The sequence below is a fragment of the Furipterus horrens genome, unplaced genomic scaffold (assembly GCF_987537825.1).
Source record: "Furipterus horrens unplaced genomic scaffold, mFurHor1.1.pri manual_scaffold_6, whole genome shotgun sequence".
NCBI classification, from domain to species: domain Eukaryota; kingdom Metazoa; phylum Chordata; class Mammalia; order Chiroptera; family Furipteridae; genus Furipterus; species Furipterus horrens.
Genome location: NW_028327176.1, coordinates 44568717 through 44586871, shown reverse-complemented (window position 1 = coordinate 44586871; position 18155 = coordinate 44568717). Strand labels below are relative to the sequence as shown.

At 38.1% G+C, this 18155-nt stretch overlaps 2 protein-coding genes across 7 annotated transcripts in view; one reads left to right on the top strand and one right to left on the bottom strand.

Annotated features, from left to right (window-relative positions):
• VPS54 (VPS54 subunit of GARP complex) overlaps positions 1-15913 on the top strand; it is a 130808-nt gene extending 114895 nt beyond the window's left edge. For 5 of the 6 annotated variants that reach the window (XM_090281381.1, XM_090281379.1, XM_090281380.1 and 2 more), the window contains 2 exons: positions 865-959; positions 14545-15913. In XM_090281381.1, the coding sequence (XP_090137507.1) occupies positions 865-959; positions 14545-14650 (201 nt within the window). In that variant the 3' untranslated portion in view covers positions 14651-15913. Of the gene's footprint in view, positions 1-571; positions 831-864; positions 960-14544 lie in introns of those variants that run through there. The other variant, XM_090281382.1, reaches the window with a different exon arrangement.
• Positions 15914-16503: 590 nt separating this feature from the next.
• UGP2 (UDP-glucose pyrophosphorylase 2) overlaps positions 16504-18155 on the bottom strand; it is a 56905-nt gene continuing 55253 nt past the window's right edge. Inside the window, exon 10 of the mRNA XM_090281385.1 lies at positions 16504-16969. Coding sequence (XP_090137511.1) covers positions 16862-16969 — 108 coding nt within the window. The 3' untranslated portion in view covers positions 16504-16861. The remainder of the gene's footprint in view (positions 16970-18155) is intronic.

Here is an 18155-nt window from a genome sequence, read left to right as displayed (position 1 = left end):
TTTCTTCCTAGCCAAGTCACCTTTTTCATTCCACAAATAAGATCTCCCCTCTGACTTTCTGATGGTTTGGATTTGCTATCTTGAGTTCTAATTCTAGAGCAAGGCTTAACCAGGTCAGGGAGCTGGACATGCAGATTATTTCATGTGTTTTTATCTACATCATAATTTAAAGGGAACTCTTGTTAAAACTGGGCAAAAGTGATAGATTTTATGTCAGTGTTGTCACTTGAATACCAGTAATTCCACAAAACTTTTCCATAGACAGCTTTATACATATTTTTCCCATATAAAATATGTTATTCCACAGAGCAGTTTCCATAGATTAACTGTTTATAGTTTCAGGTCAGGTACTTCCCAAAGACGTATTGGGCCATTGCATTAAAAAGTATGCCTACAGGAGCAGTGAGATACTTTGAAGTAATTTTACTACGTGGGAAGGATAATGGTGTCTTTGCCTCTACCATTGATACTTTTGCTTTCTCTATCAAGTTCCTAGTTAATGTATTACAGAATTCTCCATTCTTTTTTCTTCTTTTCACCGGTCATGATATATATCACTTATGTATCTTAGAGGACTTCCTCTAAGGGGCAGAAAGGCAGTGGTAAGTAACACTAACACAAATAACATTGAAAAGGGGGAAAAGAGCTTTCATCCAACTAAGGACAAAAACTATACTGAAATAGCAATAAAATACTTACAAGGGAGCACTTTAAAGGTAAGTATATGCCCAAACAAAGGTTATTTTAAAAATTTTTCTGATTTGATATTGGTAACCCCAGATACTCATGTCTTCTATTTCAGTAGAGCTTTAAGAAACTTAGTTTTATTTCTCTTACAGATGTTATTTTTTTTTTTTTTTACAGATGTTATTTTTAAGAATTAATGCAAGTTACAAATTTCACTTGAAAAAGCAGTTATCTCATTTAAATGTGATAAATGATGGAGGACCTCAAAATGGGTATGTTTTCAAAATATTTTTATCACATGCTGCCATATCAAATTGTTTTATTCATTATGCTGTCCTTTTCCACTACAATCATACTGGGGCCCTAAGATTTATAAAACCAGCAACCTCTTTGCTTTTTTTTCCCCTCTGTGGAAATGACATATATCTATGTCTGTCTGTCTATGTTAAAAGTGTTTTGTAAATGGTCAGTTACTTAACTGACCTTTTATGACCATTTTGAGGCAATGTGGGTTAGTAGTACCTTCTTAAGTTACCCAATCTTCTGCTATCTAGACAGGACTCAAAGTCTAGCTCTGTAGCTGTGTCACCATGAGAAAGCCAATTCACCCCTGTACCTTACTTATAAAATGAGGATAAAATCTACCCAATTCCTTCACAGGTCTACTAAAAAATAAGTATGAGTGTGAATATGTACATATTTTATTATAAGCCATTGAACAGATTTATGTTTTAACATGGAGTATTTTAGAAAACAGGATTTAGAATACAAAAACTGGGGTTAAGTTCTGCCATTTACTAGCTATGTAACTTTGGGCAGCTCACCCTCTCTGAAAGGTATGGGGTAAAGATTATACAAAAATGCAATGATTTCCTTAGTGTGTCACCTGTTCCATCAATTTTTTATTCCCTATTAAAGGAGTTTCCGGCTTAAATGTCAAATTTATAGGAACAAATGAAAAATGTATTTTGGAGTCATAAGTTGGCCTTGCCCTTCAAAAGAAGTACACTAAACTGATTTTGCAAAAAACTATTCAGAAATTTCAGACTGCTGAATCTTTCAGCCAGGCTGAAATTAGCTTTATGCAAAAATGAAAATCTGATTCCCTCCCTTGATTTTTAACTCGTCCTTCTTTTTCTTTTTTAAAGAATTATTTTCAAGTATTTCAAAAGCCATATAGAGTTCAAGTTAGTATAATGAACATTAAATACCTCTTGGACTATTAAAAGAGCTAATATTTTTAAGCCCAACTCTATCCTTCTGCTTTTATCCCCGTAACTAAATCTGGGTTGGTCTGATTTTTCTCAGACCAGTAGTGCTGAAGCATCCAGTTTAACTCATTGCCAATTATCATCTTTGATAATATAGCTGTTTGGAGGACAGTGCAGTCTTAAAGATCTTCACTGTCACATGCTCTTCAGGACACTAATTGTAAGTCAATTTGTGTCTGAGAGAGTCTTTGAAAGACAGAATTCACTGACATAATGCACTATCTGCTTAAAAGGAATTTTTGTTCCTATAATGACTGACTCTAAAAATGTACTTTTTCTTTTTTTTCAAAGTGAAGTTCACATAACATGAAATGAACTGCTTTACAGTTAATGCAGTGGTACTTAAGACATCCACAACCACTTCTGTGCAATCACCATCTGTTTAGTTCCCAACATTTTTTATTTCCCCATCAGGAATTAAGCAGTTTGCTCCCTATTTATCCTCCGCAGCACTGTACTTTTTCTTTTGAATATGATTTTTCTCTATTTTAAGATATTTAAGAAATAGAGACATAAAGAGAATATTCATATTCCTGCTACTTAGAATTGATCATTAAAGCTTGTCATTTTCACTTGAAAAAAGTTGATCATGTTAAAAAAAAAGGCATTCATTTCAAATGAAGCTGAAGTACCCCTTGAGGCCATGGCTAGTCTTATCCTCTTTCCTCAACCCTTAGGGAATTTCTAGTAAATTTGGTCTATATTCTTTAAGTCGTTCTCATTTATTATCTCTAGCTTAAAAAAATATGTAGTATTGTTTTATAATTTACTTATATAGTATTATACATATTCTGCTAGCTTTTTCCACTTAACATTGTTTCTGACTTATCTATATTGATATAAATTGTCCATATTTTGACTGCTTTTTTGTATTGTCCCACATGAATCACCTATTTAATGTATCCATTTTCCCCTTGTGATAGATTTCTAGGTCAGTACTATTTCCATTACAACCACAGTGAAGATCTTCTATGCACTTCTATTGGTTTGACCATTTCTTTTGGGTATATACCTACAAGTGTATTAGAGCACATGTATATTTCCACTCTACCTCATATTGCCAGAATGTTCTGCAAAATGACTACCAAGTTTACACTCCCACTGTTTCTCCATATCCTGCCAGCATGTGCTGTTAAGATTTTTTACTGCCAGTCTGATGGAAGACAATGGTATTTTATTTTGGTTTGCATTTCCTAATGTTTGTTACCTTTTCATACATTTATTAATCATTCAGATTCTCATCTGTGACTTTTCTTGTTCATATTCTTTGCCCATTTTTCTCTTGGGTATTATCTTTTTCTTGTTGATTTTAGATTTTTCTGTGTGTCTTCAAACTAACTCTCTGTTGGTTATAATGTTGCAAATGTCTGGTTTCATGTTCTCTTTTATCAGTTTTGAACCACTGCTGTCAGTTTCATTGTACTTACTATATTATCACAAGAAGTATGATTTAAAATCTTTTTATAGATTTTAAAACACCCTGTATTAGATGAATTTCAAACAAAAAATATGGTCCTTAGTAAATTTGCCATGTGATAAAAGGTGAAACATTAAGTAAATAAGTCCCAAGATATTTATAAATGAGACTGTAGTACAAATATGAAGGGTACTTAAACACCTTCGCCCCAAGGTGGTCCAGCAATCCAGAACTTGTGTGTTTATTAAAATAATAAAGCTGGACTTCCCCCTGTCTTTTACAAAGTACTAAATCAAGGTTTCCTATTTGTTTTTCCATGGGCCACATCTTTTAAAACATACATGTAATCAGACCTGTCCCTATTTTTTTTTAGCCAATCACATACTATATTTTATTTTCAAACACACACACACACACACACATACACACACAGTTTTAGTTCGCATAGTAAATTTGATCTACCAGTATATTTTAAAAACCTTGCATTGAAAAATTTTAGGCCCTGAAATGAAGCCAAGAGGAACATTTTGTTCAAATTACAATTAAACATTAATAAAAATAGGTTTATATAAAACAAGGGTGGAGCTTTCCAACACAGAAAGTGTGCAAATGTATACAGACTACATCTTTTTTGTGTTTTATTGATTATATTGTTACAATAGTTCCAATTTTCTCCCCTTTACTCCCCTCCCCCCAGCATCTCCCTCCCCCCAGCAATCCCCCCCAAGTCCATCCATACCCATGGTTCGTGAAAAATAACTATCCCTCCCTCTCAGATATTAAGACCCTTTGTAATCTTGTAAAGGACAATGGGCGAAGGTCTCAAGCTCCTCTAGCTGCTTCAAGCTGGACATGGTCGTCATCCTACCTACCCTTGGGTCCAGAAATCCCTAATAATAGTGGAGGTGTGGAGGGGAGGGTGGCCTTCCCACATGGGGAAGGATCGTGCAGACTCCAGGTCAGTTGGCTGTCCCCGGACAACGGCATGCTTGGTTTAACAGGCTGGCATCTTTGTTGTGTTCTGGGGGCAACAGATTTGGCGAAAAGGGTTAAAAGACATCATTCAATCCATAACCACTAGATGACAAAAGGCAGGGATTAATTTTTCAATGTCCCACATTAGGGAAGAGAAGGGCTTCTTTGGAGGAAGGTATGCCAAGCACATCTCACCTGTCCAAAACCCTTTTGCCCACCATACTTAGTTTGGGCTGAGGGAAATAATTTAGGTTTCCCCCCTCTCAGACCTCTGGGACCTTTCTGTCCAAGCCATTAGGATAGAAGAGAGAAACCAGTTTTAAAGTGAAGCCCACAGACCATCCCATTCTTCACCAACCCAGCCATTTAGTTTAGCCAAACCATTGAGTCTCAGGAGGCAGCGCTGCAGAGAGGATTAAGTGAGGCTTACGCGTACAGACAATCACTCAGGTAATGCAGTCATATGCTTATGCCCTTCGAAAACAGAAAACACATGTTAATTTATGTAACATAACCCACAAACAAGTCTCTAAATTTTTAAGATTGTCTTATTGGGGAGACATCCAGTTGCAAAGCACTTGACATTCTACTTGCCTGCAACTTGAATATCTTTGATGATATCACAGACATGGTTTAATTTTCAAGTGAAACCATATTTTAAATGAGAAGAAACTTTTAAGACAGTTAGCTGTCCTACTTTATAGTCTACTACTGATCATTGTGATTTTCCTTGAATAATGATTTTTCTCCCTAAGATTACCCTCCTTGTCTTTAAGGAGACTACATTAAGTCCATTTTTAATTTATCCTGTTCATTTGCATAAACATAACAAGAGCAGCAAATGATCACTTATGATCTTTAGTTCTGCTTTGCTGGAACTTACCCAAGGAACTTTTAGGGTGACCCTCAGTCTGCTCTTCAGGGTCCAGAAGCTGGGCCACATACCTGGCATTCATCCTTGCCTGTACACACCTGTCCTTTCCAAGTCTTTATGGTTTTCCATTGTGCCTTAAGGTCCCTTCTAGCCATCTTTCAGGAAAACAACCTTCGTTCCTTACCTGGAAACATTGCTGTGGACCGCACAACCAACCATGGTACCAGGCCTTTTATCTCGCGGGCTTTTATTACCTTTGAAACTCATTCCCAGTTCCTCGGGGCTTTTTGGTAACAACCTGAGCCCAAATATGTCTCCTTTAGGCTTGACATTCCAGTCAAAGACTTGGTCAACAAGACCTCTATTAACAACTGGTCTTATTAGTTCTATGCAAAGAAACTTCTGTCATTACTTACTTGTTTAGAATGCCAAACTCTGGAGGGATCAAATAGGGAGAAAAATATACAGTGTGAAGGAAAATCCTTGTCCTTCTAATATTCACTGAACTGGCATTTCCGTTCTTCATATTTTCATTTTTCCCCAACTAAAAAAAAAAAAATTTTTGTTTGTTTTTCCATTAAGGTTGTCTGACTTTTTTCCCCCTCTTGCTTCCCTGCACCCTGCCCCTCCCTTCCCCTACATTCAGTCCCCACTCAGTTGCCCATGTCCATGGGTCGTTTATACATGTTTTTTGACTTGACCCTTCCCCTTCTTACCCCCTTCCCTCCCTCCCACCTCCCCCCTTGTTACTGTTAGTCTACTTCTTGTTTACATAGCTCTGGTTCAATTTTGTTCATTTGTTTGTGTTGTTCATTAGTTTCCTGTAATAGGTGACAGCATAAGGTATTTTTCTTTTGTTGCCTGGCTTATTTTACTAAGCATAATTTTCTCTAGTTCCATCCATGTTGTTGCAAATGGTAGAAGTTCCTTCTTTCTTTCTGCTACATAGAACTCTATTGTGTAAATGTACCACAGTTTTTTGATCCACTCATCTACAGATGGGCACTTAGGTTGTTTCCAGCACTTGGCTATTGTAAATAGTGCTGCTATGAACATTGGAGTGCATAGGTTCTTTTGAATTGGTGTTTCAGGATTTTTCGGATATAATCCTAGCAATGGAATTGCTGGTTCAAAAGGCAGTTCCATTTTTAGTTTTTTGAGGCAATTCCAAACTGTTTTCCATAGTGGCTGCACCAGTCTGCATTCCCACCAGCAATGCACCAGGGTTCCCATTTCTCCGCATCCTCGCCAGCACAAGTTTGTTGATTTGTTGATGATGGCCATTCTGACTGGTGTGAGGTGGTATCTCATTGTGGTTTTTATTTGCATCTCTCTGATGGCTAGTGATGTTGAGCATTCTTTCATATGTCTATGGGCCCTCTGTATGTCTTCTTTGGAGAAGTGTTTGTTCAGGTCCTTTGCCCATTTTTTAATTGGGTTGTCTGTCTTCTTGGTGTTGAGTCGTATGAGTTCTTTATATGTTTTGGAGATCAATCCCTTGTCTGAGATGTCATTGGCGAATATATTTTCCCATATGGTTGGTTTCCTTTTCATCTTGCTGATGTTTTCTTTAGCTGAGCAGAAACTTTTTAGTTTGATGTAGTCCCATTTGTGTATTCTTTCCTTTATTTCCCTTGCCTTAGGAGATATATCAGTGAAAACGTTGCTATGTGGGATATCTGAAATTTTCCTGCCTATTTTTTCCTCTAGGACTTTTATGGTATCACGGCTTACATTTAAGTCTTTGATCCATTTTGAGTTTATTCTGGTGTATGGTGTAAGTTGGTGGTCTAGTTTCATTTTTTTGCATGTCCCTGTCCAGTTCTCCCAACACCATTTGTTGAAGAGGCTTTTTTCACTCCATTTGATGTTCTTTCCTCTTTGTCAAATATTAGTTGACCATATGAACCTGGGTTTATTTCTGGGCTCTCTATTCTGTTCCATTGATCTATATGTCTGTTTTTATGCCAGTACCAGACTGTTTTGATTACCATGGCCTTGTAGTATAGTTTGATATCAGGTATTGTGATTCCTCCTACTGTGTTCTGCCTCAAAATTGCTGTGGCTATTCGGGCTCTTTTTTGGTTCCATATAAATTATTGAAGTATTTGTTCTAGGTCTGTGAAATATGTTGCTGGTATTTTAATAGGGATTGTATTGAATCTATAAATTGCTTAGGGTAGTATGGACATTTTAATGATGTTGATTCTTCCCATCCATGAGCATGGTATATGCTTCCATTTATTTGTATCTTCTTTAATTTCTTTCTTCAGTGTTATGTAGTTTTCTGAGTACAGGTCTTTTACCTCCTTGGTTAAGTTTATTCCTAGGTATTTTATTTTTCTTGTTGCTATGGGAAATGGGATTTTTCTTTCAGTTTCTATCTCTGAGTTTTTATTGTTGGTGTATAAAAATGCCTTCGATTTCTTAATATTGACTTTGTATCCTGCTATTTTGCCGAATTCACCTATTAGGTTGAGTAGTTTTTTTTGTGGAGTCTATAGGATTTTCTATGTACACTATCATGTCATCTGCAAATAATGACAGTTTTACTTCCTCTTTTCCAATTTGAATGCCTTTTATTTCTCTTTCTTGTCTGATTGCTGTGGCTAGAACTTCCAAGACTATGTTGAATAGGAGTGGAGAGAGCGGACATCCTTGTCTTGTTCCTGATCTCAGGGGGAATGCTCTCAGTTTTTGCCCATTGAGTATGATGTTGGCTTCAGGTTTCTCATATATGGCCTTTATTATGTTGAGGTATGCTCCCTGTATTCCCATTTTGCTGAGAGTTTTTATCATAAATGGGTGTTGTACTTTATCAAATGCTTTTTCTGCATCTATTGATATGATCATGTGGTTTTTGTCTTTCATTTTATGTGTTGTATTATGTTTATTGATTTGCGAATATTAAACCATCCTTGCATCCCTGGGTTGAATCTTACTTGATCGTGGTGTATGATCTTTCTAATGTGTTGCTGGATCCGGTTTGCCAATATTTTGTTGAGGATTTTAGCATCTATGTTCATCAGCGATATTGGCCTGTAGTTTTCTTTCTTTGTTGTGTCTTGACCTGGTTTTGGAATTAGGGTTATACTGACTTCATAGAACGAGTTTGGGAGTCTTCCCTCTTCTTGTATCTTTTGGAATAGTCTGAGGAGGATAGGAGTTAGTTCTTCCCTAAATGTTTTGTAGAATTCACTTGTGAAGCCATCCGGTCCAGGGCTTTTGTGTGTTGGGAGTTTTTTTATTACTGCTTCAATTTCACTAGCTGTTATTGGTCTATTCAGACTTTCTGCTTCTTCTTGATTCAGTTTGGGAAGACTGTAGGTTTCCAGGAATTTGTCCATTTCCTCTAGGTTGTCAAGTTTCTTGCCATACAGTTGTTCATAATAATTTCTTATAATGCTTTGTATTTCTGTTGTATCAGTTGTGATTTCTCCTCTTTCGTTTCTGATTTTATTTATTTGGGTCCTCTCTCTTTTTTTCTTGATGAGCCTGGTTAAAGGCTTGTCAATTTTGTTTATCTTTTCAAAGAACCAGCTCCTACTTTTGTTGATCTTTTGAATTGTTACTTTAGACTCTATGTCATTTAATTCTGCTCTGATCTTGATAATTTCCTTCCTTCTACTTGATCTGGGCTTTGCTTGTTGTTCTTCCTCTAGTTCTTGTAGCTGTAGGGTTAAATTTTTTATTAGAGATTCTTCTAGCTTTTATAGGTAGGCCTGTATTGCTATGAACTTTCCTCTTAGGACTGCTTTCGCTGTATCCCATAGGTTTTGGGTTGTTGTGTGTTCATTATCATTGGTTTCCAGAAACTTTTTGATTTCTTCCTTGATGTCATTGTTAACCCATTCATTATTTAATAGCATGTTATTCATTCTCCATGAGTTTGAATGTTTTTGAGTTTTTTCCTTGAGGTTGATTTCCAATTTTAAGCCATTGTGATCTGAGAAGATGCTTGATATAATTTCAGTTTTCTTGAATTTGTTAAGGCTTGTTTTGTGTCCCACCATGTGGTCTATCTTTGAAAATGTTCCATGTACACTTGAGAAGTATGTATATTTTGCTTCTTTTGGGTGAAAACTTCTATATATATCGACTAAGTCCATTTGATCTAGAGTGTTGTTCAGTGCCTCAATATCTTTGGTGTTTCTTTGCTTCGAAGATCTGTCCAGTGTTGACAATGGTGTGTTAAAGTCCCCTACTATGAGTGTGTTGTTGTCTATATCTTTCTTGGAGTCTTTCAAAATTTTCCTTATATATTTGGGTGCTCCTAAGTTGAGTGCATATATATTTATAAGGGTTATATCTTCTTGATGGATTTTTCCCTTAAGTATTATGAAATGCCCTTTGTCTCTTTTTATGGACTTTGCTGTGAAATCTGTTTTGTCTGATATAAGTATTGCTACCCCGGCTTTTTTTTCATGTCCATTTGCTTGAAATACTTTTTTCCATCCCTTTATTTTCAGTCTGTGTAGATCTTTTGTTCTAAGGTGGGTCTCTTGTAGACAGCATATATGTGGGTCATGCTTTCTAATCCATTCAGCTACCCTATGTCTTTTAATTGGAGCGTTTAATCCATTTACATTTAAGGTTATTACCGATAAGTACTTATTCATTGTCATTTTTCCCCTTTGTACTCGTGTTCTTCTCTGTCTCTCTCTGTTTCTTTATCTTCTTAAAGCAGACCCTTTAGCATCTCTTGCATTGCTGGTTTGGTGGAGATGTATTCTTTTAATCTTCTTTTGTTTTGGAAGCTCCTTATTTCACCCTCCATTTTGAATGAGAGCTTTGCTGGGTAGAGTATTCTAGGTTGTAGGCCTTTGTTTTTCATTGCTTGGAATATTTTTTGCCATTCCCTTCTGGCTTGTAGGGTTTCTGCTGAGAAATCTGAGGATAGCCTTATTGGAGCTCCCTTGTATGTTATTAGTTGTTTCTCTCTTGCTGCTTTTAGGATTCTCTCTTTGTCTTTGAATGTTGCCATTTTAATTATGATGTGTCTTGAGGTGGGCCTGTTGGGGTTCATCTTCATTGGGACCCTCTGTGCTTCCTGGATTTGCATGACTCTTTCTCTCCTCATGTGAGGGAAGTTTTCTGTCATTAGTTTTTCAAAGAGGTTTTCTATCCCTTGCTCTTCTTCTTCTCCTTTTGGAATTCCTATGATATGGATATTATTACGTTTCATGTTGTCCTGCAGCTGTCTTAGAACCTCTTCAGTCTTGTTCAGTCTTTTTCCATTTTGTTGCATTGTCTGGGTGTTTTTGTGTACGTTGTCCCCCAGCTCGCTGATCCGATCTTCTGCTTCCTCTAGCCTGCTTTTAATTCCTTCTACTGTGTTCTTCAATTCAGAGATCGTATTCTTCATTTCCTCCTGGCTCTTATTGATAGCTTCTATGTCCTTTTTCATGCTCGTGTAATTCTCTGTGAGTTCCTTGTAGTTTTTCTGGAGTTCCTTGTAGTTTCCCTGGAGTTCTTTGTAGTTTCCGCTGAGCTCATTGAGCTTCTCCATAATCCATGTTTTGAATTCTGTATCTGATATTTTGCTCCCCTCTATTTCATTTAGCACTCTCTCTGGGGATTCTACCTTTCCTTTTGATGCAGGGTTGTTTCTCTGTCTCCCCATTTTTGTGATTCCTATTGTTTGTTGGTGCTTTCTTAGAATGATCAGTTCTTCCTGGATCTGCCTCTAGTAGTGTCAGTTCATGTACCAAACTGGCCCTAGGCAGCCTATTGGAGACTTCCAGGGATCTACTGCCTTTGTCTGTCTTCTTTAGTTGTTAATCTACTCAATCTGTGATTAGCTGTCAGGCTTAAGGACCATGGGTGTGGCAGCTTAATTCCTGTAGGCAGGACTTTTATTTCCCCTCAGGCTGACGCCACTTGGAGGGGAATGGTCTGTCTGCTGTACTGGGGCTGAGTCAGCACTGGCTAGTCCTGGGAGGAGGTTAGTGTAGCTTCCACTTACTCCTCCGCCCTCCTGGATCTCCGTCTGTGTTGTCCTTGATGTTATTTCTTTAATCTATCTGGTTGTATTTCAGCTACTCTTTGGTGGATCTTTTTCTCTGGTTAGTTGATTGAGAGTCACTCTGCCCACCTTGTCTGGAGATATTTTGTGGAGGTGCTGCTAAAACATAATCACAGAACCCAGGCAAGAAACCCACACCCTCCAATATCTCCCCCAACTACAATCTCGCTATAGGCTGCAAATGAGCCCGTATTAATATCCTTGTGGAGATATCGGAACTCTTATTTCGTAGGAGAAACAGGTAAGAGTTGTTTTAAATGAAGGAAGGGTAATTTTTGAGCTGGAAGTTGATAGAGTAATAATATTAGCAATTGGGATCAAGGTTATGTAAGACAGCAATTAAATTTACACTGTATGTTTGAAAAGGAGGAGAGGGTTACAGTGTGTAGTGAGAAAGTGTTAAGTGTATAGTATTAGGATTATATAATCGGTATATGCTATATGATTAGCGTGGGAGGGAGGATAGACACAACAGACATCCAGGCAGACAGACAGCCAGAAATTGAAAGAGAGGGCTGGGGAGGTTAGAAGGTAGGAAACAGATTGAGAAAGAATTTTTCAAGAATAAAAATACAGAGTAGAAAATAGCAAGACAGGAAGGGAGAGAGGAAAGAGAAAGAGAAAGTAGAGAAGGGTAGGAGAAAGAACGCAAGAAGAAGGGGAGGAAGAAGAGGGGGGACTGATTTATTATTTTTTTAAAAATATATATATTATAAAAAATATTAGGAGATTAAAATGATATAAAATTGCAAGATAGAGAGAAAGAGAGAATATATAGAGAGGAATAAGAGATGGGGAAGGGAAAGAACACAGAGGGAGGGAAGGATATCAGGAGGAAGAGGAGATATTAGAGAGGGAAAGATTGAAATTGAAGAGCTGACAAAAGATAGGATGAAGGAGAGAAATACAAGAGGGAGAGAAATACAAGAGGGAGAGAAAGAAGTGAGGGGATGGGGTGGAAAGAGAGAAGGGGTAAGAATGGGAGGGTGAAGGGAGAGGGGGATAGATTAGAATTATAATTTGAGTATTAAAAGATTAGAATATAAAGTGGAATAGGGAGAGAGAATATTTATAGGGAGAGAAGGAAAATAAAGGCAAGGGATGAAAGAAAAATGAATGTAGATTGAAGGGGGACAAAATAAAGAAAGAAATTTAATAAAATTGAAGGTGCTTAGTGCAGAGAAAGGAGAGAGAGAGAGAGAACTTAAAATTAAAAAATTAACTGAGAATAGGATGCAGGGGAGACATGCTAAGGGGAGAGAAGGGAGGGAAGAGGAGGGGAGAAAAGGAGAGAGAATAAGAAAGGACAGGGGGGCAGTTAGAGAGTGAGAAATAAAAGAATGAGAGGATTTTAACTCAATTCAACTTTTAGGCACAGTCTCTGGGTATTTTGGTTTGTTTTTTTGTTTTTCCTTCCTTCCTGAGTCTGCTCCTATTCAAAATTCTATTAGTTTCAAATCTTTTCTGGTTGGTTGGCTGGCTGTGGGAGGGTTCTGTTTGATTCTGGGATTGCTAGTCTTTTATTTGGGGGCCTACCGCCGCTCTGCTGTGAGCTGCGTTTAGTTGTCCCCTCCTGAGGCAGCCTCAGCCCTCCTCAGGCTTGTCCAGCCACTCCCCCCCCCCCCCCCCCCCCCCCCCGTTTGGTCGAGCCTGCGGCCGCCAGCAATCCCCACCCTGCCTCCAGTCATGTCTCTATTCCCAGGCCACAGCTTCTGTTCTCTTCCGTCTATATGCTTGCGCACCCCACCTCTCCCCCTGTCTCAAGATCATCCCCCCGTTTTGCAGGACTCTGGCACAGTCTAAGTGCCAGGCCCAGTGGCACTTTCCTGCCCAGGGCCTCTCCCCTAGTCTGGAGCTCTGCAGCGGCTTTCCTGCGTGTGCTTTTCTCCTTGCCCCAAAACTGTCTCTGTTCCAAGCTACAGCTTCTGCTGGCTTCCCTGTCTATAGGCCTGCGCGCTCTATCTTTCTTCCCGCCCCAGCACCGTTCCTTTGTTCTGCAGGATTCCAGTGTGGTCGGTCAGCGCAGCGCTCTCCTACCCAGGAGTTCTCCCCCAGTCTGGAGCTCCGCAGCAGCCTTTCGCTTCGGGCCCCTCTCCCTGCCCTAAAACCGTCTCCATTCCAGAACCACCGCCTCCGCTCTCTTCCCTACTTACACACCCTGCCCGTCCTATTTCTCTCCTAGCCCCAAACCCGCCTTTTGTTCTGTGGGATTCTAGCACGATTGCTCAGTTCTCCCCCGGTCCGGAGTTCCGCAGCAGCCTTTCTGTGCGGCCCGTCTCCTTGCCCCAAATCTGTCCCTTTGTTCTGTAGGGCCCTAGCACTAGTGCTGGGCTCGCCCGCCCGTAGTGCCGAGCTTTCGGTCGGAGGCTGCAGCTGTCGGTCGGAGGCTGTAGCTGAGGTGGTTTCCCTTTAGACTCAGATCAGTTTCTCCCAGTCCTGGTCGTTCACTGTTCTCTTCCTCCTCTGGCTTTTTCGGCCAAATCCTCTCCCCAACTCCCTACAAGAATTCACCGATCGGTGTGCCCCTAGCAGGGGGAGTCTCCAGCCAGCTCTCGGTTAGTGAATTCTCCGGTTCAGTACTGCAGACTCACCGAATCCCCATCCCCAGAATGACTCATCCTGCAGTGTGTGGCAAACCCCTCCACCCGCCTCCACGCTGCTCCCACGCTCTCCTCCCTGTTCACGCTATCGGAGATCCACACTCACTCAGTCACTCCTCTTCGCATTCGTTCCTGGAGTCTCTCCCTAACAGGAGCAAGCTGAGAACACTGTCCCTACTCTGCGGCCATCTTCCCCTCCTACCCCTATTTTTTATTTATGCAGTTTGATATTTATGTTTATCTAAGCATTCTTGCCAGGAATGTTTCCTCAGGTTATAGGCATTAATGTGACAGCTCAGTTTAATTCTCTTTTCATCAACTACTGTATTACCTATCAGTACTATGATCTTATTAGTCATACACATGTATACCCTAGTGAGAAATTTTCAAAGTTTAATCTGTTATTTCCTCTATTTCATTGTTTTAAGAAAAATCTCTTTTATTGGACAGAATTCTGAAACTGAGTCCAACCTGCATTTGTTTATTTTAAAACATTTATTGTTGAAACAGAACATTAAGTGGTCTCACTGTGTGACAGCAGGAATCCTGCTGATATGTTGACACTTGGTCTCTAGGAAATCTGAATTTTGAGTAATATTCTAGCAGCTAGGCTAGGACTTTTGACGCTGTGAGCATTGCTACTTTATTCAAATAGAAAGTGTGATATTAAAAATAATTTTCTCTCTAATGTTTAGGTTGGTCACAGCAGATGTAGCATTTTACACTGGAAATCTTCAAGCCTTAAAAGGCCTTAAAGATTTGGACCTAAATATGGCCGAGATCTGGGAACAGAAGAGGTGATGACATACTGGAAAACTGGATCGCCTACCTGACCACGGGATGTATATGTCTGGAAAGAAAATATGGATGCCTGTGACTTAAGAACTGACCCTGGAACCCAAAGTGAACTGGGGTAGGGAAAGGGGAGAAGGAAAGTATCAGTGTTGGGAAACTGGATTCAGTGGGATCTACAGGGAATGCCAATTTTGTGCTTCCTTCAGTGAGGAGTAGCTGATCAGGTGTCTATAACATTTTTCATTCTCTCTGGAAACAGACTCAGGTTTCTTTGGACCAAATCCAAAAGAAAACATAGCTGTAACACAGCTGTAGATGACTAGAATGCTCTGTATACTTTATATTAAAAAATGCTTTGCATTTCTTCCAGTGCATTGGAATTCATATGGTGTCCCACCTTATTTAATGATGGTACAATTTAAAATATTAAAATCTTAGTTAACCTCTGTAGAAAGTTTTCGCTATGAAAGTAAAACTGTTTGAAAAATTATTTTTTTACAAATCTTTCTATAAAAAATAAACTTTTGATTGCTTGGATTTAGGAATTTTTGTGTTAGTGACCAATGTCAAGTTTCAGGCTGTGTCATATTTAATCCTCTACCACCACTCTATGTCAGCTGAGTCAACTTCCCAGAATAGTCTAAATACTTGAAAGGATGATCACAAGTAATAAGAATAAAATATTGATGTATATTTATGCAACAGATTTAAATACTTTGCAGGAGTGGTATATGAAAGCCTGCAGTTTAACAGTTGTATTTTTATAAAAATATCTATGAAAGGGTTTTTCTTTTGCCTTTTTATTTCTAGCAGAGGTAAGAATACATTTTTATATATTCTGCCTACTTAAGAGTTTTCATTTTAACATTTAGATAACATAGAATATGGTTCCCTTGGGTTCTTATTTTTAAGTTACTTTCAATGTGTATAAGAACAAAGACCAGGGAGAAACAGAAAATATAGGCTCCTGTGTTGGGGCCAGAAAATAAGGTGATGAGTAAGTTATTTACAGACTTTTTAATACCTACCTTCAAAATTAGAATCAGCAGCACTCTACAAATGAAAGTGCCTGTGCCTCACCTCACACCAGGAATCTTGCCTAACCCTGTCGGAGTGCCTAACTTTGTGGTGATTATGTACAATGAAATGGTCTTATTTTGTGCTCTTTGGTTTCCTAAAAGGAAAGCCTGTTTTCTTTCCTTTATCATTAGAGGTATGTCATTGGATCTGAAATGTCTGTCTGAAATAAAGCTGTAAACAATTACCAGACTTTTAAAAGACAACTTTTTTAATAGTATACAGTAAACTTTAAATTAAGCAGCCTACTCAAAAAACAGGTATGGAAGAACTGAAAAGTGTAGTTGATTCTTAAAGAGAAAAGCCACAAATTATATTACCAGTAGACCTGATCTGAAAGGTTATTCATGAACATTTTTCAGTGACAAGCAAGCAAGCTTCAAGAAACGAAGCTTCAAGAAAAGGAAACTTTTAAAAAATGTTGTACCCACACCTACTATACTGAAGAACAAGGATGTGAAAGAAATGTCCTACCTCTACCCACCCCCTTTCCTTCAGCTCAGAAAAGAAACACCACTTTGTTTTAAATAAATAGAGAGTCTGTGAAAAGCATGGCAGGCATCCCAGCTTTAGAACTAAATGAAAGGTACTAAATACCTTCCAGTTTAATTCCTATGGAAATAATGATGTGGTTAAAATTCTTAGAAATGCAAAAACTTGATTTTTTAGGTAACTGGTAAGTATAAATATTCCAAGAACAAATCTTCCAACTGATATAGTAACTATTTAACAAGAGTAAACCATTTTTCTTCACCATTTCATAAATTTAGCATTGAAAAGTATAAATGTACACATGTATTGCTTCAGCTTTATTTTTGAAATCACAAGCAATTCAAAGTGATCATCACTGAAGCCTCTGTTAAAAGAATTTTCCAGCAGAGCTGCCCCAGTTTTAAGATTAAACAATATTGCACTTTAAGGTGAACTTGCAGGATCCTCTTCCAACAAGAAAAGTATTGCTTCCATCTGTGCTGTTCTTAGGCTAAAAGCATACTGCAGAAAACTATTTTAAAAATTAACACTGCAGGTTACACTAAAACAGTAATGTACCTGCCTATCTTAGAATCCTAGAGAACATTTCATTATAAGAAACTAGCCCATAATTAGTATAAAGTGTACAGTACACAGTATTTTCTCATTTCAGTGGTCCAAGATACGAAGGTTGCCAGATACAATCTTGTTCTCTAATACTGCTCCAGGTGGGATGTCAATTCGGTCACCATGATTTGCAATTATGATAACGGTTCCCTAAGGGAAAACAAAAAGCAAGAGAGTACTTGCAAGTGAAGCTGAAGAAATACAATTGATTTTCTTTACAATTATCAAGTTTATGTAGAACTCCATTTACAATGGAGTAACTGTATTTACAAACAATATTAAACATGAAAAACAACATGTTAAGGTAAATTGTAATGTGTCCTCTGTAACAGTCCTGGCAGTAATACTACATTCCTTGTCTCCTTATCAGAAGTGGTGCTGGGAGTGCGAAGTGAACCCAGTGCCACACATGACTGGCCCTTTCAAAGAACTACTTGCAGGGCCACCAGAATTATCTACCTATAATAAAGAAACTAAAGGGTGCCTGGTTTATATTTACACATAGGCTTGGGGTTTTTATTATATCTTAAATGAGATTGTTTAGATGAGGCAGTATGAGTAATGAAGTTCAAGATATTTATTTTTGTTGTTTTTCAAGATCTTCATTTAAGCAGCTGAACTCTAGGTATGGGATTTTATTTTTTGGTTAAAAATTTTTTTTACATGTATTTATTTTTAGAGAAAGAGGGAGAGAAAGAAACCTCGACTTGTTGTTCCCCTAACTTGTGCATTCACTGGTTGATTCTTTTCTGTATGTACCCTGACCAGGAATGAATCTGCAACCTTGGTGTGTCAGGATAATGCTCTAACCAAATGAGCTACTTGGCCAGGGCTTTAGATATGGAATTTTTAAAAACTACTTGATTAGGAAAAAGCCGTCGTATCTGTTTCTGAGCTTTAATACTTATACCCATAGTTTTTCCTATTTCTCAGGCCAGGCTGGAGTGATGGTTATAAAGTACCCAAGTACTATAGTAATATGAATGATTATAATGGTTGATGACAACAGATTATCAGGAATGGATTATATTCAGTATAAGTGAAGTTGTCATTTTTTCTACTTTAGTTTCAAATAGTCATCTTTAATGAGCTAATACTAATTTAACAGTGATTCTATTTTAAAGATTGTCACATTTCAATAAAATAGTACCAGTTCAATTATTTATTTGTGTTTGCTTTCCATTTGAATGCTATATTCCACAAAATTCCCATATACAACGGTTATAATTGTATTTTAACTGTGTCGTGTATCTATGGAAGACAGTATTGTATCTGTGTCTTATTAAACATCTGGTACAGACTATGAAGTGTTCCTTAAAATAGAGGTGAGTTTAGG